Genomic DNA, 24838 nt, shown 5'->3' on the forward strand with positions numbered 1-24838 from the left:
AGGTCCCTCCTGGCCTCTGTGGGCAGCAGAGTGCAGGTGCTTGCAGCTCACAGGCAGACAGTGCCTGGCAGGGGGCAGAAGCGTGGGCGGAGGCCAAGCTGCCTTCTCAGGGCTCCTTCTCCAGCTCCCATCCTGCTGCCTGGACGCACCCCAGCACCCAGGGCGGCGCCAGGCCCTCTCCTACCTGGGCAGTGTCCATCTCGTTCAGCATCACCACGGAGGAGCAGTTATAGTCGAACACCAGCCTCCAGAAGTCCGCCACGGTGTTGGGTAGCGGGTGCTGGGTGACCACGAAGGCGGCAGGCTGCTTGTGGCTCTGACAAAGGAACAACACGGCTTCCTAAAATACACGTCCGTCAGCGACGTTCTGAAGATGATGGGGCCTGGCCGGCTGCCAGAGGCCCCTCCAGCTGCCAAATCGATGACACACGGCACCTGCCTGTCCTGTCATTCTGGGTGCCCTGGCGGCAAAGGGGACCTTCTCATCATGAACTCATTCTCCTCCAAAATAAGACATTTCATTAGGAAAGTGTCACTCAGATGGGGATTATTCAAATAAACTATGTCTCGGAGCTCTGCAAATAGTTATCATCACAACACATAGTGAAAGATTTGGGATGCTGATTGCGGCTCTACAGACCACAACACCTCCTGGGATAGAGGGGTGTTCTGTGTCCCTGCACCCTCGATGCCAGAGAGGGCCCAGCTCAGCCTGAGCACAGCCTCTGGAGGAGGGACTCCTGTCCTGAGCCTTGAGTGAGGGCTAATGAATCTGTTTGAAGACAGACTCTGTGAACCTAAGCTGGGACTGTGGAAGGGGCCGCGTTTGGGAGTCAGGCAGCCCCGTGGTTCAAGCTCATTTTTGCCACTGGAAGGCTATAAGCCAGCCGAACATCTCCACGTTCTCACCCACCCATCTGCCACGCTCCGCCATCCACACTCACATGCCCGCCTGCCCATCCATTTATTCAACGGTTCTTTCTTTCGAGCTTCAGTAGCAGTGATGGGCCCGCCCTCCCCCAAACCTGGGCTAGGCACTGGAAAGTGATCGCATCTCTCTAGATTCTTCATCTGAAACTGGGAACTGTAACTTCAAAGCATGGAATGAGATGTGGTGAAAAGACCAGCCACCAAACCGGGAGCCCAGGTGGCCTTGGAGACATCCCCACCTGGCTTCCTCGTCCCCAGCACCAGCACGTGGCTGGCACACAGTGGGGCACAGAACCTCCAGCAGACAAATGACTACACTAAGGCTGAGTCATGGGGGGCTTGGGGGCCTGTGCGGGTCTGGACCACATCAGAGGCTTAGACTGAGCCTGTTAGTTGCAGGGAGCTGTGACAGGGGCTTGGAAAACGCTGGGGCTGCTTCTCTCTGTTAGCGGTTTGGGAAACCCGGGAAACAGCCCCTCTTCTCGAAAAGCTTCCTTGGAAGATGGCTCCTATGGAAACCACGGCTTTTCCAGTGGTGGTGCACGTCAGCACGAAGGTGGGACGGAAAAGGGGTGTAGGACCCTTCAAGCTGGGTGAAGACCTTGACACCGCCTGCCAAGAAGACCCCAGTGCCTATGGCCACCCAACCAGCCAACCACCCAAGCCCCTGCTCTGTGGGTGTGCATGTGAATGGGGATTCTGTCTCCAGGGTCTTCCCAGGCCAAAGTGATGGTCAGAGGAGGGAGGTAGAGGCCAGAATGTCTCCTTTCCCTGAAAGCCAAACTCCAGTTGCAAAAGCAGATCTTTGAGTCCTGTGCAGATGAGGACAAGCGTCTAGGTTTTAAGAGTCGAAACGCCTGGCGTCCAGACCCCGACTCCTTTTCTGAGCTGGCTGATCTGGAGATAACCATGGAGAAACACCCCCTTCTGTGCCTCAGCTAGAAAATGGAGATGATACCAGTGAATGAGAGCAACACAGTGTAAGTCAGGGCCTGACATGGCGCCCAACACTCGGTGAATGTTAGTTTTCTCTCCCTTTTCCTGTCTCTGTGATAAATGCTCTATTAGGCCAGCATGCCTGACAAAGCCTTATCTGAAAATATGTTCGAGATCCGTGCTCCTGCCGGGTTTCAGGGATCAGCCGGCAATCCATTTCATGGATAACATCATCCTTTACCAGGGGAAACATTAAAAATTAACCCAGAGGACTTCATATTTTTCTGCTAGGAGCAAAGCTGCTATGGTTACCAGATAATGCACAGACTGAGTTGGAATACAGATAAGGACTTTTTGTGTGTGTGTGTAAGAAAGGCAAAGGCTTCAGTGATGGCTCACAAGAGAAATGCCCTGTGGACAGAGAGAATACAATCAGCAGCAGAACTGGCAGAAAGCATCTGACTGCAGGCGGCATCTAACCTACTAAGCAGAGGCCAGGAGCTGGTTTGATCCTGGTGTGGAAGAGGGAGGTGGGGAGAGGAGTTGGGACAAGTAGAAACACAGCTGGGAGGAGCTTGGAAGAATGAGTGCACCCCAAACCCTGCCAGTCACCCCCACTCCCACTGACCCTGCATCAAAGCCAGAGGCCTCCTCTCCACCTCCAGCATTTTGATTTGAGCAGGACAAGAAGCTCCGCTTCCGGAGCCAAGATTCCCAAGGATGACATACTGTGGGCAGAGGCCAGGGCAGGTCCCCGCTGAGCTGAGACAGGCACTGACCTCTCATCACCTGTCGGCCTCCAACACGGCACTGGGGGACAAAATCTCAGAAGGGTCAGAGGTCAGAGGTAGCTGACCTTGCACCAGGTGCGCACACCCGTGCGCCTGCTTGCTCTGGGGGAGAAGGGAGGCCAAAGCGGCCGGATGGATGTGACCTCAGACATGTCTGAGGAGGGGGCTCGTGGGGCTCATTCGAAATCAGACCCAAAGCCTCAGGGGCACATGGCTACACTTCACTGGGGGGAGCCCGCTGCAGGAGGCCCAAGGAAAGAAATCAAGAGTCTGAGCCAGGAGCTCTGGATTCTGGCTGTGCCGCAAGCTCTCACTTGATGGCGAGTGAGTCTCTTTCCCTCTCTGGCCTCTATTTCCTCTGCTACAAGGTGATAGATGAGTCTGGATGACCAGGGCTGCTTCCTGTGCAAATACCTCTGCACTGCAGAGCTGGAGGATGACAACCAGAAGCAGCGTAAAGTCACATGTCCCTGGGACCGCTGAACCCCACGCTTGGTCTGGCAGGTCTGGGGTGGGCCTGGTGCTGACAAACTGGGGGGGTGGAGTCTCTGCAGAGTGGTGGGGAACACACTCTGCTCCCACGCCCGCCACTCAGCCATCGTCATTAACTGAGCGCCCACCGGGCGCCATCGCCACTGCTGCCTCTGAGACGCGTGTGGGCTCCTGGGGACAGAATTCTGATGTGGCACCAGTGCTGCCAGGGCCCAGGCCAGCCTGGCCTGCAGGGTGCTCCGGACCGCACAAGGGCCGAGTCAGCCCTCTAGACAGCAGGGGAGGGGCTGTGCAGCCCCATAGTCTCCTGGTGGCATCAGGGAGAATTTCCAGCTTCTGGCCTTTCTGACTAGGCTTTCTGGGAGCAAAAGAGCCATGAGCACCGCTTGCAAATAGGTTTGGTTGGTCTGAGCCTGCAGGGGAGGACAGGTGCTGGGGACCGTGATAGGCACGGAGAGGCCGCCCAGGCTGGGGTCAGAGCCTGGGAACAAGCTCCTCAGGCCCGCACTGAGCCGGGAGCCCTCCCTGGCCAAGCCGTGCTTACATCCATGAGTGCTGCATTGATGTAGTTGCTGGACTCGCCATCCACAGAGATGAGAAAGGGCAGACAGCGGTCCAGGGGCAGGACGTCCATGCTCCGGTTCTTATCGTGGTTCCGGGGCAGGAGCCCGATGCTGCAGTCCTCAGGCCTGACACGGGGGGTCACGATGTTGAGGGTCTGTGGGGAACAACATGGACTGATAGGGACCGCTTAGCTGGTTGGCCAGAAGAGACTGATGTTTGAACTCTCGCTAACCCCGCCCTTCTCTCTGCAAGTCGAGCCCTCTGGCCCCATCCCCAGAACTTGCTCTCCCCTCACCTCCCTGGCTGCTCCAGGAGTCCTGTGAGCTGAGAGCCTGTGGGCAGAGCTGTGAGGCCCCCAAAAGGTCCAGAAGAAGGGGGGCCGCCACACTCAGGTATGGGTACAGCATGCCAGCGCTTTGAGCTAAGTGCTGCGTTCAGGGCTGGGCCAGCCAGGAGTCATGGGGGACTTGGAGCTCGGGAAGCCATCAGGAGTATAAACAGGACGTGTATGGAGTGAGGGAAATGATCCTACCAGCACCTATTTCAGAGACAAAGCTGACTGGGGATGGAGGGATGGGTAGGTAGGTTGCTCAGGATGATCCTGAGACTGGAGACCCCCAGGGAAGGTCCGTAAGTCAGGGAGGTCTCAGGGCTGCATTCTGTGGCCTCTGTGCCCTCGCCAGGGTGGGGCCAGCTGCTGCACTAGATGCTCCGAGCACCCCCGAGGCGTGTCCCGTCCTCCCCTGAGTCAGCAGACTGTTAGAAGGGTGCCGTGGGATTGGCTGGCTGGTACCTGCGCAAGGAGTGACAGCCCCAGCCTTTGGCCTTCAAGTCCCGAAGCTCCCGTGTGCCCTCTTGCCTGGTCCCAGCTCCTGGCGCCTGGGTATGAGCCAGACACAGGCCTTGGGACCATGGGCTGGACTCTGGCCTTGCCTTAGTGACTGATGCCTCGCCCTCCAGGCCAAAGTCACCCACATTCTGACCACAGGGCTCCGAGGCCCGGACCTGCCATAGGGAGGTGCCTCTCAGGGTTTCACGTGCACACAGACACCCAGACGGCACTGGAAGCAGCAGCAGTAGGTGTGGGTGAGGCCTACGGTTCTGTATTTCTAACATCACCAGGTGAAACGAGCTGTCTTTGGACCCCGCTTTTGAGCAGGGAGGAGCTGACACAGGAGCATGAAATTCACATCTATGTGTCTCTATCCACAACCTGGTCAGCCTTCCATTCAAAACCACAATCATCACGACAAAGGGTCTGCCATCAAGGCGTGAGTGACCAGTGGGGCCTCACAGCCATGGGCCTCCCCGGGTGACGCATCCGCGGCTGCTGGAGCTGCAGACGCCAGAGCGGACAGACCCTGTGGCTCCCCCGAGAGCCCTGTCCCCACCCCCACGTCCCGCCCCTAGAGCCGGTTGGGCCCCGGGATCTGTGCATACCTGAAACTCATCTTTGATCTGGCTGGAGTTGGTCTGGGGGTCCAGCCTGCTGATGTTGTAGTAGAGGGAGCGGAACTCGCACACGGGGATGGCGGTGTTGCCGCACAGGCAGGCCTCCAGGATGGCATCATGCACGAACACGTACTGCTCCTGTGGGGGGGAGCGCCAGGGCCTCAGCCTCCAGCCCCTACCTGGGTAGCGCGTGGCTGGCCGCAGAATCACTGCTCTCTGGCCTGCCACCCGCAGGGCCCAGTTTCCACATTTCCTAGTGAGGGCTGAGCTGGTCCCTAGCAGATGACTGAAGTGAGCACAAGCTGCTAAAAGTGAAAACTCGGGGGACTCGCAGCCATTGGGACACGTGTGTCTTGCCCAGGCTCTCTCAGCTTTCACTTTTCTTTGCTCCTTCCTCACAGTTGATTTAAAACATTTTATGTGGTTTATTATTTAATACACGTGGACGTAAGTAACATCGGTTCAGAGCATCATGTCAGTGTCAGCTATATGGCATGGGACCCCGCATCTGTACGCTGTCCTGGGAGCCCCAAGAGTCTGCTTTCATCCACCTCCACACAACGGACCCCTTTGCAGGGTTAGTGACGGCTGAATTTGCTCATCTGCCGGGCCCGCGCACGTTCACTAGAACCCAAAGATGGGCTTGCTATGGGAACAGCAAACCATGACTTTGAGGATTAGGGCAGGCACACACGGTCACCGGCTGGGAGCGCGGGGTTCCGGGAAGGAGACTGTCCTTGTCACACGGACCAGGCTCTACCATCACCTGCCCGTGGGAGATGCTGGGAATTTCCGTGAATCTTCATCTGTAAAGGGGGCTCTGGTAGGAGTTACCCCAGGGCATTGTGGGAACAGCAGAAACAATACCTTGTCTACCAAGGACCAAATCTCTGGAATTCCCAGGACCTGGTTCAAGAGCTCAAAACATTGTGGGTTAGTCTGCTCCTGCCCCGACTAGGGCAGAGCCTGTCCGTGGGAGTGTCCAGTAAGTGCCAGCTCTCTCTCTCCATCCCCCATTTAAAGCTGTCTTTCAGTCTATGCTCACATGCTCTCAGAGAAGGCTCCTCTTGTCACTGGCTGAAATGCCTGCACCATGGGCCCTGAGGATTGGCAGGGACACCCAGACTCCAGGCTGGCCCCACCATTCAAGCCACAAATTCACTTGCTCCTATTTCTCCCATGACCCCTTTCTCCGGGCTGCCTTCCCGACAGCCTTCATGCTTTCCCTTGACTAGGGCTGCAGCTGGCCGTGGGCTCAGTCCTCTGAGACTCACCTCTGTTTGTACCAGGTTGACTCTTTGGGCACGAAGTTCCCGCACACAGTTGAAAATGTCCACCACCCCTTCGTTCTCAGCCATGTCGAGCATGGTGTCGATGGCAATGAAGCAGCCTGTTCGCCCAGCTCCAGCACTGAAGAGGGGACAGCGGTCTATGTTAGGGAACTTGGGGCAGGACCAGCCCTGGGGAGGCCCCTCCCATTCAGCCCCGTCCCCACAGACCCTGCCGAGGTCAACGCTGCTGGGTGATTCCTAGTGACTAACTTCGAATCTCAGCCTCCTCTTGTAAAATGGGAGAAGAATGCTTGCCTTTGGGGACTGGCTTATTTTTCTTGTGCTCACACTTCTCTGCTACTTAGAGGGGAGGCCCGTCACTTACCTGCAGTGGACCACGATGGGCCCAGCCTCAGGGGGGTTGAGGAACTTGACCTGGCGAACGAAGCCCAGGAGGCCAGTGGCATAGCAGGGAACGCCATGGTCGGGCCAGCTGGTGAAGTGGAAGAGGCGGAGCTCCCGGATCTCGTGGTAGCCTTTCTGAGGAGGTAACGGGCCTCTGTTCCTCCAGCTGCTGCCCACAGGACCCACCCGAGACCCACTGGGAGCCAGCCCCCCCATCGCCCCTGCTGTCAGGGAAGACGAGGCCCTCGAGGGTCAACAGGTGTTACTACAGGGAGTGACTCTGTGATCTTTGACAGCTGGGAACTTCGGAAGGTGAGGCAGTAAAGAGACTGTGTCACCGCAGGACTTCTCAGAGCCTTTGTGCTGATGTATGATCTGAATTCCACTGGGGGCATGTTAACACCCCCACTTTTGCCAGAGGACACTCTTTTGACAAGTTTCTCATGGAACTTATATATAATGGAAGGAATTCAGAGAAATGTTTTAAAGACCAAGTTCACGTGGTTCCCAGTGGAATGCAAAGTCTTTTAAAAGATTGAATCTTGGTTCCTCATTTCTTAGCTTCTTCTATGATAGTCTCTGTGACTTTCAAATTAAAAATAGAGGAGCAGGCTTTTTTATTAATTAGATTCTTATTTAGAATTATAAGATATATAACATAAAAACCGAGCTTCTCTCACTGGGGAATGGTGAAGGCTAGGGCTGAACATGCTCGTTTCCCCCTCCCACCCCTCACGTAGACGGGTTCCAGGCCAAAGGGTGGCTTCCTGACTATTCCGTAGATCAGGTCACACCTCTGAACCTTTACGCAGCCCATGTCCCCTTCCTTTGCTTCCTTTTACTTAGCAATCTCTTGCAGATATTTAGAGACATTATACAGGAAGAGTGATTATTCATTCTTTCATTAAAATAATATTCACCAGGGTGGTTTGTGCCCAGTCTTTTAGGTCTTACGAAGGTGGAAATGAAAGCCACAGTCCCTGTCTCTGGAACAGCTCTGCTATGAGCTGGTCAAGTATGAGAGCTTGGCTTCCAAGTGAATATTTCTATTAAAGTGCATCAGGAAATGTCAGCTAAATGCGGATGGGGGGAGGGAGGAGAAATCAGAGAGGGCTTCCTGGTCGAGGTGGCATCTGACCTGAGTTTTGACTATGTGCCCATTGCTCTTTCAAACACTTTGATGTAGGGAAATATAAAAGTCCCTACTCATTCTCATATTTTATCTCCTTTTTTTTTTTTATCTCCTTTTTATGGATGAAGAAACCGAGGCTAAGGAAGGCTGGGTAACATGCCCAAGGTCACAAAACTAGCAAGTTGTAAAGTCACAAATTGAACCCTGGCTGCCTGGCTCCACAGTCTGCACTCCTAATCACTATGACTCACTGATGCCTGAATATCACCCAGTTGAAAAATGGAGGGATCCCTAGCCAGGGAGGGCGCCTGGGTAAAGGCAGGGAGATAAGACAAGCAGGGTGCATGCACAGATTCACAACACAGCTCAGAGCAGCTCCAGAGGAAAGTGGGAGACATGCAAGAATGGGCAGGGGGGGGGTGGGAAGATGGGTGGGTGCTGGGTCCTGGAAGGCCTTGAGCCCCACTTTAAGGCCTTTGGACTTGATCCCCAAAGCTCTGGGAGCTTGAGGGAGGTTGCAGCTGGCTGTCCACAAGGGGAAGGCGCCACCATCGGATTTGCATCTTAGGAGGATCACACTGGCGGCTGTGTGGACCAGGGGTTTGTGCTGGGGAGCTGGATGGAGGATACTGGGGTGTCCAGTCAGGTGCCCTTTCCTGGGCTACTGCACCCATCCCCCAGCTGCTCTGAGTGCAGGCTGCAGACAGATGTCAGTTACCCCATCTTCAGAGATGAAGCACACAGGCTCTGCCTCTCCTGAGTATGGGGTGACAGCTGGCACCCTCCAACTCAGAGGAGCCTTATGGTGGTGGCCCCCCGACTCTGGCAGCTTGCTTGGAAATGCGATATTTCCAAGGACTCCCTGGGACTTGCCCTCTAGGGGGGTCCAAGGACGCCCTGGGACTTGCCCTCCAGGAGGGTCTTGGGCAAACCAAGATGATGGTCTGTCCTAGAGAGGCCCAGGAGACTCCTTTGCCTCAAGAAGTGATCAGCTCTCTGGCGCAGGCCTGGCCAGAGCAGGCCCTGGGTTGGGCCAAGGCTCGCTTAGCTCCTTCCTCAGAACTGCCCTGTCTGCTCCATCCCCCTCCTCAGAGCTCTCAACACAGCAGCCCAGGCAGCCACAGCCCCACCTTGGCTCTGTCGGGAACCCTGACTCAGTTGGGGCAGAGCAGAGGCAGAGAACCTTGCCAGGGGGCCGCTGGAGCCCAGGGAAGCGAGGGCTGGAGTACAGGGCGGCGGAGGAACTGACTGACGGGAGAGGAGAGGCCAGCTTTGAGAACACTGGGGTTTTTTTTCACACCGCCCTTCAGATGAACTCAGCCCTGAGAAGCCCTGGCTCAAGGTCTCGCCACCCGTGCTGTGACTATTTGCCAAGCGTCCCTCTCCCTGACAGGGCTGTGTTGTTTTCAAGGGCAGACAGTGTTTCCGGTGTATTATTTCTCGGTTCCCCACAAGCAAAACTGAGCTGGTAACCCGGCTGCTTGTGCACCATGCAGAGGATGGCTGAGCTGCTCTCATCTTTGGGGCCCTTGGGGTCTCTCAGGGCAGCTCCCTAGAGGTCACATCTCTGCGTGAGTGTGTACAAGAAACAACAAAGGACAAGAAAGTCTCCAAGAAAGGGCTGGACTCCCCAAGGCACAGTGCTGCTGGCCCTCTCCAAGGCTCCTACCCACTGGGCCCCACAGGGCAAGCCCACATTCCCATCTCCTGTCTCGTTCCCAGCACCGACCTCATGTGCGGCAGGTGAGACGGGCCTTTCTGGGCCCCGTGGGGGCGGCTAACTCTGCTGTGGGGTGTCAACTGCTGGCGACCCAGATCTGCTCCCTCTCCTGGACAGGTGTCCCCAGGCAACAGGCCCCTGCTCACTCTGGCGTGAGCCCTCAGTAGGCAGCTGGCAGTCAGTGGGCTGATTGCTAGGAGGCGTGCAAGTAGCTCCCTTACTCTAGGGGCCACCTCCGTGGTGTGGTTTCTGCTCCAGAGGTCTGTGCTTCCAGATTCGCTCACTTTGTCAAAGACACTGTCCTTGTCTGCTCCCTTCCCCACCCTCCCTCACAAGTCTCTCCTGAGAGCACTTCCTTGCCTGTCCACCTGCACTGAATCCTTGCGGGCTCTGCTTTTAAGGAACCTGACTTATGGCCACAAGGGTGCACCTGTTATGACCCTCCCGTAGTGGAGGCCTGCTTGGTTCCTCAGCTGTCTTCAGATGTAGCCCTTCCCCCAGCTGTGACAGCCAAAAATGCCTCCAGGCATTGCCAAATGTCCCCAATGGGACAAAACTACACAAGCTGGAATGCATTTCAGTATTCTTTCCCTTCCACTCTGCATGATTTCCCCCTCTGCCTGGGGCCATTTTCTGCCTGCTCGTCCCTTGGCTGGCTCCTTCTTCACCGTCTGCTTCAGTGCCACCTCCTCTGGGAGGCCCTCCTTGACCACCCCACCCTCCTGTGGCTTTCTGTCTCCACCTACAGGGGCCACTGCCTTTGTGGCTCTTATCACCAGGTGTCATCATCCCACTGATTAGCAGGTGAAGTCTGTTTGTCCCTCCTCTGGGGCGGGATCCCTGTCTACTTTGATTGCTGATTGGCCCTGGTGCCAAGTGTGACCAAGGTGACCATGAGCCATCACATGTCTTGTACAAATTAACAAACATATGCGCCCAGGGGTCCGGCCACCCACAGCCGGGGGAAGCTTACCTTCTGGACCGTGAAGGTGCGGATGACGTATTCTGCCAGAGGCTCTGTTTCAATCAGGGAGACTTTAATGTCGCCGTACACCTCTGTGTCATCTGGCCAGTACCGCACACACTTCACCTGCGAGAGAGGACAGAGACATGTGTGAGTGGGTGGTGGGGTGTGAGCAGCCTCCTCGTCCCCTGCAGACAAACCCAAGGGCCACTTTGGTGGAATTTCAGTCGAAGGGGTTCTCAGCTGACCAGGAATCAGCCGACTGCCCAGGGCCGAGCTCATTCCCAGAGGGTCTGGGGCCCTTAGGAATAGTGGACGTGACTCCTGTGGCTGAGCTTCTCGTGGTTTCCAAATCCAGCATCACACTAAGTGATGGCATTGACCTAGGTGAGACAGGCAGGTGTCGTTATCCCCACTCAACACGTGAAAATGCTACTCAGGTCTGAAGTTTGGTGACTGGTCCAAGGTCACACGGCCAGTTTTCTCCCTTTGGCTGAGTGCACTCTTTGGAAGCAGGCTGGGGCAGCTGAGTGGTGTCAGCTGAGCAGAGCTGAGGGTGAAAGGTGGGAAGCAGGGGGAGGGTCATTGTTGAGTGGTGGTCCTTGGGGGCTGGAAGGAGGAAGACTCTTCGTTGGGAAAAGGATGGAAGGTTCGGACTCCGAGGGCAGGCTTGGTGCTGGCTCTCTGCCCGGGCGGGGGTGGATGCTCCAACAAGCCATCCCCACCTCTGACGCTATGCCATACTTTGCAGGAGGAAGAGAGACCACTGGTTTCCCCTTAAAAGAACAAAAGCATTACCATTCCGGGGGACGCCGCACGGCCTAGCGTGGCATTTCCCACAGTGTATTCCGCTGGGTGCTAATAGGTGTTAGGTAAAAAAAAAACAAGAAACAAAAACAAACAAAAAAAGGTTTTGTGGTCAAATGAGTTTGGGAAATGCTGGGTTACACAAACTTAAACGGGCTGCTTTGCTATGGTGCTACTCGTCTGGCTGAACGTGCTCGCACTGGTGTGGCTTATGGCTCTCCGAAAGGGGCAGAGGACACAGCATTTCCCAAACGTATTTAACCATGGAACCCTCTTCTCACTAAGCATCCTGCAGACTAGCAGCCCATGGAACCCACTTAGGGAAACACTGGTCAAGCGCATCAGGCTCTGGAGGCAAGTGGATGCACTGCTAGGTGCTAACGGTAGCTGTGCAACCTTCAGAAATTGTCAAGGCCTCTCTGAGCCTCCCTTCCTGTTGAACTGATCACTAACAGTTATTCACTGCTCACGGCATCTTGTGCAAATATTTAATTATTTTAATTGCTGATCATCACACCCCCTGCAGTATAATTATTACAACCTCCACTTTTTGGATGAGGAATCTGAAACAGAGAGGCTAAGAATTTGCCCATGAACAGTTCTTAGCACGGTTTGGAGTCAGGTTGTCAGCTGGGCCGTGTGAATAATGACCAGGGTCACTGTGGCTGTCATGAGATGAGGGAAAATAATGCCCAAGGGGGTCTGGCATGGCACGTGGCTCCTGCCCCAAGTCCCATCCAGGGCTGTCCCCTTGTCCCTCCCCCAAGTCAAACTAGGGCTAAGACCTGCCCATCAAGGGCCTGTCTCCACTGAGGGCTCTGCTAGGGGACAGGCTGGGCTGTATCTCTGGCGCCCTGGGCTGGCCTCTGTGGCCACAGCAGCTGGCCCTGTGTCCCTGAGGAGCAGCCCTGAGTGCCTGGGGATGAGCAATGGAGACAGTCAGGAGCTAGTGATGGTGCCCGGGAGACGTCAGGGGAGTCGCTCCATTCCCCCTGGGTCTGTTTCCTTATCTGTAACACCAGGGAATGGACCAGAAAAGAGTGGGCACAAGAATAAACATCGACCCTGACCCTGAGTGTCCGCCAGGCCTTGCACTGGCCGCGCCTGTTCGCTGGGTTATTACTGACAAGCCACAGTCTCTCTTTCCCACTACCTAGGAGGCCAGGCATCGTTAGATGAGCAGACACCTGCTCCTCACCCAAACAAAACAAAACAAAAAGGGACACCCGCCTCCTCCTCAGTTGATTCGTATGTTCCGTGGGGAGGCCTCTGAGTCCTGCTTTGTGTGTCTCCTACCTCACACCCCTCAGCCCTCTCACCCTCCGGCACGTCACAGCTCATCAATTACACCGACTCAAGTGGGGAGCAGCCGCCCCTCTTCTAAGCCCTGAGAACAGCGAGGGCCCACACAGGGGAGAGGAGACAGAGCAGAGGGGAAGACAGAAGCCTGAACCCTGCAGAAGAGCTGGGTTTAGGGGTTGGGGGGGGGGGAAGAGCAGGAGCAAGGACCGGGCAGCTGAGAGGTTGACATGGTTGAAAGCGGCTACTAGAGTTGTCAGCATGGAAGATAGGGTGACACTGGCATCACTCTTGGTGGGGTGGGGTGGGGTGGGGTGTCAGAAGAGAACACAGTGAAGAAGCAGAGCTATGTGGGGCCTTCAGTGTGTGGCAGGAAGGGGGAGCCATGAGGATCCCATTGCTTGCCTGTTTTCTCTTTCTTTTTACATTTCTTAAAGTTTATATATTTTTATAACACTTTCCACTCTTGCACAATGTATGCTTTTTCATCTCAGTTGTGGTCCCCATGGAATTCCCACCACCAATTCTCCCCAGCACCATCACTATGGTCCCTTGTGCTCCTTCCACCTGTTTTGACCCTACTCCCCTCACCCCTGTCTCTGGTTTATACTTGTATGTTGATTTTGGTTTTCACTTCATTGTAATTACTTCCTCCCCATCCCTTTTATTCCTCCTAAAAGTGAAACCAGACAATGGAATATTACTCAGCGATCAAAAAGACTAACTCATGCCATTTCCGGCAACATGGATGGAGCTGGAGAGGATCATGCTCAGTGAAATAAGCCAGAAAGAAAAAGAAAAGTGCCTGCTTTCTCTTTTCAAGGGGGAAGGCGCTCAACATGTTTCTATGCTACTCATGAGAAAGAGACCTATATTTCCATGAGAGAGGGAAAATGAGGCGATTCTCCAGCAACGTCTGATTTTCAAAGCACGAGGAGTCCTCTGAAAGGGCAAGAGCCACTTCTTCCACTGTATGAGGCTGAGCCATAAGACGCGGCTGATCTACCACTTTAGGTCAACAGAAACAGCTTTTCTTTGTAGTTCAGCCTGATCGCAGGTGGAAAGAAGGAGAAGATGGCTGTGGAGACAAGCGGGGTTGCAGCTGTGCGGCGTGAAGATGAGCGTTCATGTCTGGTGACTTTCATTTCCTCAAGCACTATGAGATGACGTCATCGATGGCGACGTGTGGGGGTGGAGGGTGGAGGATGGAGGCTTGCGGGAAAGGACAGTCCTCAAGAGGGAAGTAGGAGTGGGCCTTTCTCCCTGTGGGTGGCTGTGAGGGTGAACTCTTGGACGGAGGCACTCGGCACCACCCAGCGCGCTGAGCTGCCGGGAGCACGATGCCGGCTGCCTCTGTCCGGTGCTGCGAGGGGCTTACCCTGCCCACTTCCACGAGGTTTGTGACCATGACGATGCTGGCCGAGTTCTCCTGCCAGATCATTCTCCAAAAGTCCTTTACGGTCTCCTGCATTGGACCTGCCAACAGAGAAGGTCACAGGGTCAAAGACTCAGGGGCTAGGAAGCCCTCCTGCAGGGGCAGTGAGTCCTGGTGGGTCCGTTGAGGCTCCAGGCAGGTGAGCAAGCCTGAGGCCAGGTGAATAGCGCAGACTGTGGCTGGAGTGTGGAGGTCAGTGTGGATGAGGAAAGCCGGCTGCCAGCGTGGCTGGCCTGGAGCATCTACTGGCCAGGAAGCCTCTGTCCTTCCCTCTGCTGTCCTGCTGCTCAGCTTTCCGCTGCCCCCTCCTGAACTCATCACCGCATCTGGACCACACCATGCATTAATAACATAGCTTCAGGGAGTTTACAAAAATTGGGTTTCAGAACCTCAGTGAGAAAGGAAAGGAAATTGAATGGGGAGGACAGACGGCCGGATTGTCGCCAGGAGCCAGAGGCTGGGAGCACAAACAGAGGATGCCTGATTTGGGCTTGACAAATGCTACAGCCATTCACCTAGCACCCAGACAGAAAGAAGGCAAGAAATAAAGAAAGAAATACAAAGGAGAAGGAATGGGAGATAGGATCTGAGAGTCCAAAGCAATTTCCCTGGAAATTCCTCTTTCAATGTCCTTGGCCTACATCATTTTCAAAATTACAGAAGTAATACATGTACTGAATGTAGAATTCTGGATGCCGTTTTCTGTGTGTATGTACCTACACACACCCACGTCTCTCTGCATACTCATACCCAGGGCATGCATGGATATATGTACAGGCAGCCACACACAGAGGCACTGATTCTAAGGCACGTATCCATGAGATGCATTTCCAGTGCCCCTGAAAAGTTTGACCATGCACAGTATTCCTAGACTATGAAGTGATGATGCTTTACTTTATTCCATTTTTTTTCACATTATAGATAATACTGTGAGGCATTTCTTTAGAAATAAGTCACTATCCATATATAGGTACCCACAGAATATCCTCCCAGAAGGGCTTGGAGAGGTCTGACCATATTTTATCCATCTAGTAAGATGCAGGCAAAGGGCTTTCTGGGCCAGTTGGGCACAAGCCATCGAGGAGAGAAGGCACCAGCAGCTCCAGCTCTGGACAGTGAATGCTGATGCCCTGGCCTGACTTCTGTCCTCCCTAGCCCGCGCCCATCTCTCCTGATCACGACAGTGGTGAAATCTCCCTCTTTGCTCACTCAGGTCCCTCCTCCCATAGCTGAACCCGACACCTCTTCCCTTCCCAAGTGCACAATCTCAAGGACCCCTGTAGGCTCTCTAGTTCTATTCCTGTGAGTTCTTTGCTGGCAGAAGTTCATCTCATTCCTCCCCTCCAGGAAAGGGCAAGGGCCCTAGAAGAAATGAAGGACACTTACCTTGAGTTGCAATATAGTGCCGAGGTCGATGGTATCCCTGGAAAACAGAAAAAAGCACAGTGAAGAGTCTGGAGTCAAAGCTTGCCAGCAGCATAATAGTTACAGTAAGCCTTAGCCTTCCCGAGATTGAGTTTCCTTCAAAGCAAACGGGAATGAGCATAGACATCTCCCAGAAGAGTGGCAAAAATTCACTAAGATAATGCATGTAAAATGCTCAGTAATCACTACATAGTAGCCACTATTGTGGTGACTTGGGAAATGCCCAAAAAGGCTTGTCCTGGCGCTAGAGGATGGGGAGCAAATTTGGGGGAGCGAGGGGCATCACTTATGCTCATGCACCAAGAAAGAGTTGGGGAAGGAATGTGCAGGCTTCTGGGGGATATCAGAAACCTTTCCTGCAATACAATTGGAGGCAGAGTAGTGCACCTTGTGGGACATCTTAGAGATGCAAACAGTTGCATCGAGGACTCCTTCCATTAGCAGCAAGTAGAAAAAGAAAATTGGGAAGGACGCCACACTGACTCTCATGCAGACAGGGACACGCTTGGAACTTTAGACTCCACCAGTGGGCAGAGGCCCTTGGAGGGTGACCTGAGGGCTGATAAAGCCACGTTCTGCTGCAGAAACCGGTTTCTGATTTCTCTGATTTTTCCAGTGGCCCTGCTATGCTCAGGGTGCGTTCTTTGCAGGCAGGGGCTGAAGGTGACCTTCTCTTTTGTTGGGGCATGGCAAAGGTGGGGGGGCCCCTTTCTTTGTTACAGAGGAACTCTATGATATTGGGTGGAAGTCCAAGTTTTGGGGGGGCAGATCTACATTTAGTTTATGACATTGAACCAAATTAGTATTTATTGAATGAATCAGTGAGTGAATGAATGGAGAAATGAAGACATTAAGAAAATAATAGAAGTGCCAGTTATGGAACCTATTGGTACAGAGGTTGACAGTCCTGAAATTTGCTCTCTCTGTGGTTAGCCATCTCAGGAGACAGTAAGTCCAAACGTTTCATTAATACCTATTTTTGTCTTTCATAGGGGTGTCTGGCCCAGCACAGTGGATGAACTGCTTAAGACCCCCCCTTTAGGAAAGAATCAGAATTGCCATCAAATGGTTTATGGTGAAACAGACTGGGCGTCTCTGAGGTCTGGAACCACCTTCTGTCAAAGACCAGTTTCTGGTCCCCTGTGCACTTTTCTGCCTCAGTCTTCCACTTGCTTCATGACTATGCAGTAGGCACCTTCTAGCTGCTGGGCACACTCTAGAGAAGCCTTGGTTGATTGTCAGCACCAACCCAAGACCAACATCAGTGCCAGAACTATCGACGAACTACACAGGAATCAATAGCTCCAACCTGACTGTTTGAGTAGTCCTAAGTTCTCAGCGGGACTGTCAGTTTTTTGAGGAAAACACCTACCAAAACATTTCTGAAGAGCCGAGCACAGTGTAAGGCTCAAAGCAAAGGCTCATTAAACAAGACACAACCGAAAAGGCAGCACCTGGTGGCCAAGTCACGGCACCGGAGCCGGCTGCCTGGGCCTGATCCTGGCGCTTCCCCTTGAGGTTGTGTGGTCTGGGGCAAGCTACTTCCCCTTGCTTTGCCTTAAAAAAATATTTTTTTTTCCTGTGAAATGAGGATAATAGTATTTACATTTTAATGTTGCTGTTGGGATTAAATGAGCTAATACACAGGTTACTACATGCCAGGCACTATTGTAAGCCTTAATATACACGTCTTTGCTATTGTTATTTTATTGTTTATTGGGCATGTGTTTAAGGAATGACTTCTTTGCTGAAATTCTGCGCTGATGACTGGGGAGATTTGGAGGCTGTAAGTCTTTCCCTCACCTCTGCTCTCCTATTAAGGTGATAACTGAGTCTTTTTCTGAGACATTAGGTAAGAAGGAAAGTGAGAGTTCTGTTTGTTCCTCCAAATCAAGGTTGACTGGGCTACCCAGCTCACAGGGACACTTAGACTCTGGAAGTTTTCTTGAGGAAGCTTGGGAACAAAAAATGATCCCCTGGTGGAAGGGAAGATGCAGTTTCTCTGTCTCTCCACTTCCCCATCCCCTCATTACATGCTGGCACAGCCCTCATCCTCCCTGACCTGAGTTTCTTGCTGGTCTCCCTGCCTCCAGTCTTGCCCCACAGCCCACATGCCTCCTGCCAGAGTGAGCTTCTCAAGGCACATTTGCTAAAGTTGTTTCTCCACCTAAGGTCCCATTGCCTGCATGATGGTGTCCTGATGCCTTAGCTCTGGGCTAATCACCCATCTCCAGCTTTGTCTCCAGCCTCATCCCCATAGCTTCTCTCTGCCTCCCCCACAACCCTGTACCTCTGTCCTAGCTTGCCACACTGTGCTTCCAGGGAGACCTGCTTCCTCCTGAGCGGCCCTGCAGGGCTCTGCATATGCCCGACCAACACACCTGCAGCTCATGCTGCAGTAAGGTTTTTTGTCCTTTTCCCCTTCTCATGGCATGTCCATGAGACATGCCATCCAGCTGGGTACTGATTTGTATGATTCTCATGTGCTTGAAAGTCAACAGGATGAAATTTGGAGCAAGAAATTAACAATTCAGTTGTGGGGGGGAGAGGACCAGAGTTTATTTACTCTTTTGCATTCAGTCACTCAATAGTCATAAAACAGCCATTAATTGAGCACCTACTAAGAACTTGACGAGGGCACTGGGAATGCCAAAGTAGGACCAGATGGCATTGGGCCAGCCTTCTTTTTGAGCAGTTTATAAACATCAACTAAGTGGGTAAGGATGACCAAGAGGAAGACATGGGGTTCTGTGGAACTCCCACGGGGAGCTTCGCGCCCAAGGGTCAGAGACTTATTCTATGAGATGGTAAGAGTTGAAATAGCCTCTTAAGCTGAGATAGGTGTCATTGTTTCAGCAGTTTCTAAGCTTTCTACCCGTCACCCTTTGTCTCATTGGCTGTCTCGTTCTTAAAAAATACACACACCGAGGGCCCTCCCTGGTGGCGCAGCGGGTTAAAGCACAGCACTAAGAAGCCAGAGCCATTTCCACATGAGTTCGATCCCCGCCTGCCCTGGAGGAGATCCACATGGCGTGGCAGACCTCTCCTGACCCGCCTACTGCTCCCCTCAGCAGTGTACTTCGTTGATCTGCCTGTTCTGCTCCCCACTCTGTCCCTGGTGAATCCTCTCACCCTCCGCATCTCTGGCCTGTACCCCAGTTCTGTATGAATAAATAAATAAATCTTTAAAAAAAAATACACACACCGACATGTAGATGACCTGTCACTGGCCAAGGGTGAAGGGGTGATACATTCTCCCCCTCGAGTCCAGGCTTATGCTGGGTTGTCCACTCCTTCTTGAGAAAGTCCTTCCTTGACCTCCCCTTCAGCTTCTTTTGCTTTTACTGGTTTACCTCTCCTCGGAACACTTGTCAACAAGTGCTACAATGAACTTCACTATCCACAAGCTTCTTATCTGTCTCCCCATTTGAACACTGGGCAGGGGGGTTTTGGCTTGCTCTTGGTTATCTCCCCACCCCAGCGAACCTGGCCTTGGCCACTGGCCCTGCTAATGCAGACAGAACGAAAGACACGAGCACAGGTCTGGTGCTGTGCCCTGTCCACATGCTAAACCCGAGTAACAGATCCTCTCTGGCCTCTGAGAGTCCAAACAGTCCCCGAGGAGCAGACATTCTAACTACCAGTCTCCTCAGCAATGGAGATAAAAGGAGATAAAGTGAATTGGAGCTCCTCAGGGGGTCTGCCAAGAGCTGGCGCAGAAAACTTCCTAACCTGAAAAGAACTTTAGGTTCAGGTGAGTCCCACCTCCACAGCACGCGCATCGAATGCAAACCAGCCTGGGCCCACTCCATCTGTCTGTGAGCAATGGGAAAGAGGTTTGCATCCAAAACGCATTTATCTCACTCTGCACTCATGCATCTGTTACTTACTGGGGACCCAGATACAATACTTATTTCCAGACTGGTAATTTATAACAGATTCAAGTGGCCAATACATTCTCGGGTGTGCAAACAATCCCGCTGGTGGGAGGCTTTCAGAGTAGCAGAGCCGTGGCCTCTGGGGGGTGAGGGGACTGGTCACACGCAACTCATTATCCAAATGGAGCCATTTTAATGGCTCGTCAAGATCCAGTGGTGGACAAATGATTCCAGCGTGGGCAGTTAGCACCTTGGGGAGTGGGGGGCAGTCCAACTGGGGTGGAGACCAGCACCAACAAAGTCTGAAGACCTAGACAGCCGTGTGGGATGTGTCCCGCCACTAGTCCACAGCAGTCCCTTCTAGAAGCAGGAGCCTCTGAACTCAGTTAGGAGAACCCCGCTCTTCTGAGCTCCACCCTCCCCAGCCATGGGCATGGCAGTCCTTGTGAACCTCAGTGTCCTGACTGGTACCAGGAGCAAGAGAGCCCCTCCCACCTCTCTCCAGGATGTGGGTGAGAGCCCAGGGAGGTAAGCCTGTGCATCGTTCACCAAGAACTCCCTGAGCCCTGCACCTGCCAGGCTCCCTCCGCCCCCCATTGTTCCACGTCCACACTCCAGACTTTGTTTCTCCCTTGTGTGGCCACAGCGTCTGCTCTGTGAGGGCCTCTGCTCTCACTCCCTCATCAGATTTGATCCCTTTGGGGGCTGCATTTCCAACGCACCCTCGGGGGTCTGCTCAACCTTTGTGAAATGAATACTAAAGGCAGGAGGGAAAGGCTGAAGGCCTTTCGGGTGAACTCCCCAAGGGTCTCCCTCCAGGCTGGAGGCTCTGAACAGGCCGTGTCCTGGTGGTAGACACCGTTCCATCTTGGCTCTCATTGACTCCAGCCCCAGACCATGCCAGCCATTGGTAGCCAGGGCCCAGGCAGGAAAACAAAAGTATTCTAGATGTTTCAGACAGAGGTAACTCGGTGTAGGGGGTTGGCTATACAGGTAGTGGGGGGCTGAGATGCTAACCAGGGATGGGAGGGGTAGCTCATAGGTCAGCAACAGCAGGAGGCTGTGACCACCTCTAGGGTAGCAAGAGAAAGGCTGGCCAGGGCGCAGGATCTGGGCCACCTGGCAGAAGCTGAGCTCTGGTGCCTGCTTGATGGAAACTGAACTCACAGCCGCTCAGTGGGAGGCAGCCACTCAGGGGAGGGGGAAAGGAGGAGAAATACATGGCTTCCTGCGTTTCACCTCTCATGTCCCATAAGTGCTGCCCTTGAAGGGATCAGCTCCCTCTCCAGTACACACACACACACACACACACACACACACACACACACACACACACACACGCTCACTCGCTCGCTCGCTCGCTCACTCACACCTGCAAAGCAGAGTGGGAAAGGACAAGGAAGAGATTGAAGGTCAAACAGGCAAATGACCAACATAAGATTCTAGAAAAGCTGTTGGATTATGGAATCATTTGGCTCAGACTAGATCATGGGGATTCCAAAGCATGGCACGGCACTTCCTAGTCATCTGTGAGTGCTCTGGGGAGTCAAAGGGAACAGGATGGTCGTTCACTGGGCTCCTTGGGCACCCAGCTGAGGTCCTGAGAAGCATTTTTGCACCTGCCACTCAGGGGTGTCTCCCCCTTTGAAAACTTGCTCACGTCATGGCCATCCACTTTGGCTGTGGCTGTGCTGAGTCCTTTCCTCCATCATCTCTGGAATACCAAAGCCCTCTCCTGAGTATCTGATTTCAGACTCCTGTCCTGTCCTCCCACCCTTGGTGGGAAAACCATCCCAAAGCTCAGCTCTGAACAGGTTTCTTCTGGACTGAAAGTTTTCTATAGCTTTCTCTTGTCAACAAGATAAAGTCCATCTAAGCCACCAGCAATCTACCTCCAACTTCAATTCCTCCTAGTCCCATCACAGAGTATGTATCCCCTCAAACTGAACCGCTGTCTATCTTCTGCTTCCAACAGCAGTATTTTCACTGTTCTGTTCTCTAGCCAGAGTCCCTTGTCTTTGATTTTAAATTCTCTCTGTGCTGGAGGCTTTGGTCCAGATCATATTTTGCGTTCCTGATAGAAGAAACCATTTTTTATACACCTTTGAATCCCTACAGCAATTTATCTGAACTTGTGACATTTAGCACTCTCCAGTTTGTCCAGGAATCATTGATGTGCACAGCTCATCTTCCTGCTAAGGCTCGAGAGGGTAGAGGCCATGCATTTTTCCTTTTATGGGTTCCATGGCATCCAGCATACAGTAGGCACTTTAAAATTTTTGTGGGACAAATGACTATACTTTCAGATGAAGGCACAAACAAAGACACACAGAAATGAGTGCGTCCAGACACACTCCTGGGGTCCGGATAAGACTAGCACTTTTCCCCTGTCCTGGGACCCCAAGGAGCAGCTGGGTCCTGCTCCCGCCAGCCTGACAGAAGATGCAGCTTCTCATGGACATTCAACATGGGTCACAAAGCAGTTACACAAAGCCGGGAGGAGCAGGGGGCTCTGAGAGGGCCAGCTTCCAGGAGGGGGTGGGGGGAACCCCATGCTGGGCCCGCTGCTGCCAGCCCAGGCCCCAGCTACCAGCCCCGTCAAGACCCTCACATCAATGTAGTTGGCGTTGATGTAGTCGGAATGGGGGTCTCCGTCCAACACCAGCAGCCTCACTCGGGAGTGGTCATCTGCAGAGAAAGAAGAGAAGGGGAAGGAGGACTTCAGGTGGGGGCCAGCTCTGGCGTTTTCGAACCACCACCCCAGCCACCACAGGGCTCTTGTACAAAAAGCCTCCTTAACCCTAGCCCCGCCCTCAGTTACTGCGCCCACTTACAGATGAGGGCAGGCTCAGAGTGCATTGTCCCTTAAACAGCACCCGTCTGTGCTGCTCTGCTTGATTCCCGCTGTCCTTCTGATGCTGGCTTTGTCTGGACCTCCCTGGCCATGCCACCTGCTCCTTTAAGTCTTAGTGATTTTGTCATTAAAACGGGGCTGGCAGTATCTTCAGCACAGGGCCAGCACAGGGGCACTATGAAAACACTCGGGCCATGAGGTGTGTTGACTCGGAGTGAATGTGCTCTATTTTCATGCTTGCTTCAAAAAAGCAAATTTACCTATTTTGTACAGATGCCCAAATTGGTTTTCTTTTGCCTCTTGGAGTATTGTCACAAAAAGATTGTCGGTCACATACTGTTATCAATACCATCATTCAAAGGAAGCTGCCTAAGTCATTATAAAAGAGGTCATCAATAAGTAACCGCCATGTTACAGAGAACACCATTCCGGACACAGTCTAGGCGTAAATAAGACTTGCAGGCTTTCCTTGATGGCACACTTACTTCAAATAATAACAAATAAAACCCATTAAAATATCCAGTACAGCAAAACAGTAAGGCAAAACCTTTACAATTAACTGGGCCAGCTCCCAGGTGTGAACAGACCCCCCTGCACACAGAACTCCCTGGCTAGGGGTGTGGGGGGAAGGGCTCGGCTGGCCGTCCTGGGCACTGCAGGTCCCCCCCTGCATTCACTGCCAGGCCACTTTACTCGCAGGGGCAGGTGGTTCCCAGCAAACTGTCCTGAGACCTCTGGACATCCCGAAGGGCTCCAAGGAGGCCAGGTCAGCTCATCCTCTTAGACGTCCACAGCGCTTTGCCAAAGCACATCTATCCCCCCGGAACCTGTGAGCCATACATTACCCTTCAGGATGCCATGCCGTGCCCAGCTCCTCCACAACAGCATGGCAGGAACGGGCTTCAGGAGCACTTGGCAGGTATGTGGGCTCTCACACAGGTCCTGGGAGAGGACAGGTGGGGCACTGAGGCTCATGAAGACTGCCTGTCCCCGGGGCTAGGGAGGGGGGAGCTTGAAGAGTGGGTGCTTGTAAGTGAGTTGAGAGGCTCCTACTTGTAGAGATGAGTCTCAGGTATGAAACTCCACTTCGAGGGTCCACGGCAGAAGGAATGAACCACAGAGGGTTACTGGGTGCTGGAAGACTTGTGAAGCCAAGGAGGGTGAGGAGCTCAGAGATAAGACCCCCAAAGAGCCCCTGCCTCCTCAGGCTGCAGGGACAGAAGGCAGCGGGGGTGACCAGCGCTCCAGGGCTGGGGAACCTATGGAAACTGGGGCCACGGTGGCCTTTCATGTGCAAGCTAGAGAAGAGGAAGAGCCTCACTCACTGCTTGTGAAAGTGCCTGTGGTTAAGACAGAGGGGGAGACACACCCTGCTCTTCCCTTCCCCACTGCCAGCCTCCCTCAGTGCACTTGATGGCCAACCCCAACCTGAAGCTGCTAACAAGAGACACTGAAAAATGCAGCCATGAAAGAGTGGTGAGCAGGAGAAGGCAAATAACAGGTTGAGGATGGATGGATAAACCTGGGACTGGGCGGGCACCACCCACTGCTGCTCATTAACATGCTAAATTAGAACTAACCCATGGAGCATTGCCATGGGCTGTGCACTGTGCTGGACGCCGAGACGCGCAGGACACTACTTTTCTAATCTCGGGGGGGAAGCGCTTCCATGAAAGCAAGTAGAGGCAGTAGTTGCCTCTAGAATCCACTAGAACTAGAGCCAGCCCTGAGGTGGTGAGTGAGCAGTTTGTGGAGAGGAGTTTGCCATGAACCACTATGGAGGCTTCACATGTATTGTCTCACTCAATGACTGATTCCTCAAAATAGCTCTGTAGGTTATCAAAACACTGGAGTTTTATTAATTTCCTGTTTCACATATTAAGACACTGGGACTTAGAGGCGTTCAGCAAGTTGCCCATGTTACGAGGCCTGTAAGTGGCAGAACTGGGGTTCCATCCAGGCATGTCCACCCCAAGAACCTGCTCATTCCACATAATGAGCTGTTGCCAGACACCAGCATCTTGCAGTTGTTATTCCTGGAGTCTGTGCAAGTGGTCAGTCTCAGAGAGCAGGGCTTCTTAGAGAGTGCCCCACCCAAAGTCAGTCAAAGTCTGGTGCCTGGCCTTGAGTACAGGACACTAAACCTTGTTCGCAGTGGTTACAAACACGCTTCAGTTTTTCAAAATGGAAAATGCATATTCTGCTTTCACTCATGGTCTCACTAATGACTTATCGACTCAAAAATCTCCTTTATTTATTAAGTTATGGCTGCCCCTGAGGGCACTGAAAACAGATTTTGGTTTAAAATATTGAAAGGGGATTTTTCTGTAATATAAAAAGAAATTAAAAATCTGAAAGCAATAATGATTAGGAACAAACCAAAAAGAAACAAGCTTTTTTTGAGTTAAAAGCTCTTAAAGATGAAAGGTAGGGAAGTTCATTCACTGAAGGACACAACCTGGAGCACCTACTATGTGCAGGTT

At 53.1% G+C, this 24838-nt stretch overlaps 1 protein-coding gene across 1 annotated transcript in view; it reads right to left on the reverse strand.

Annotated features, from left to right (window-relative positions):
- Window positions 1-24838, reverse strand: part of PTPRT (protein tyrosine phosphatase, receptor type, T) — a 617594-nt gene that overhangs the window by 14478 nt on the left and 578278 nt on the right. The window contains exons 19-27 of the mRNA XM_004687014.2: window positions 22113-22189; window positions 15585-15621; window positions 14142-14239; window positions 10667-10783; window positions 6822-6976; window positions 6440-6575; window positions 5154-5303; window positions 3694-3867; window positions 185-316 (exon numbers count right to left, since the gene is read on the reverse strand). Coding sequence (XP_004687071.1) covers window positions 185-316; window positions 3694-3867; window positions 5154-5303; window positions 6440-6575; window positions 6822-6976; window positions 10667-10783; window positions 14142-14239; window positions 15585-15621; window positions 22113-22189 — 1076 coding nt within the window. The remainder of the gene's footprint in view (window positions 1-184; window positions 317-3693; window positions 3868-5153; window positions 5304-6439; window positions 6576-6821; window positions 6977-10666; window positions 10784-14141; window positions 14240-15584; window positions 15622-22112; window positions 22190-24838) is intronic.

This window comes from Condylura cristata, unplaced genomic scaffold, assembly GCF_000260355.1.
Source record: "Condylura cristata isolate star-nosed mole 26May11 unplaced genomic scaffold, ConCri1.0 scaffold00022, whole genome shotgun sequence".
Lineage (NCBI taxonomy): Eukaryota > Metazoa > Chordata > Mammalia > Eulipotyphla > Talpidae > Condylura > Condylura cristata.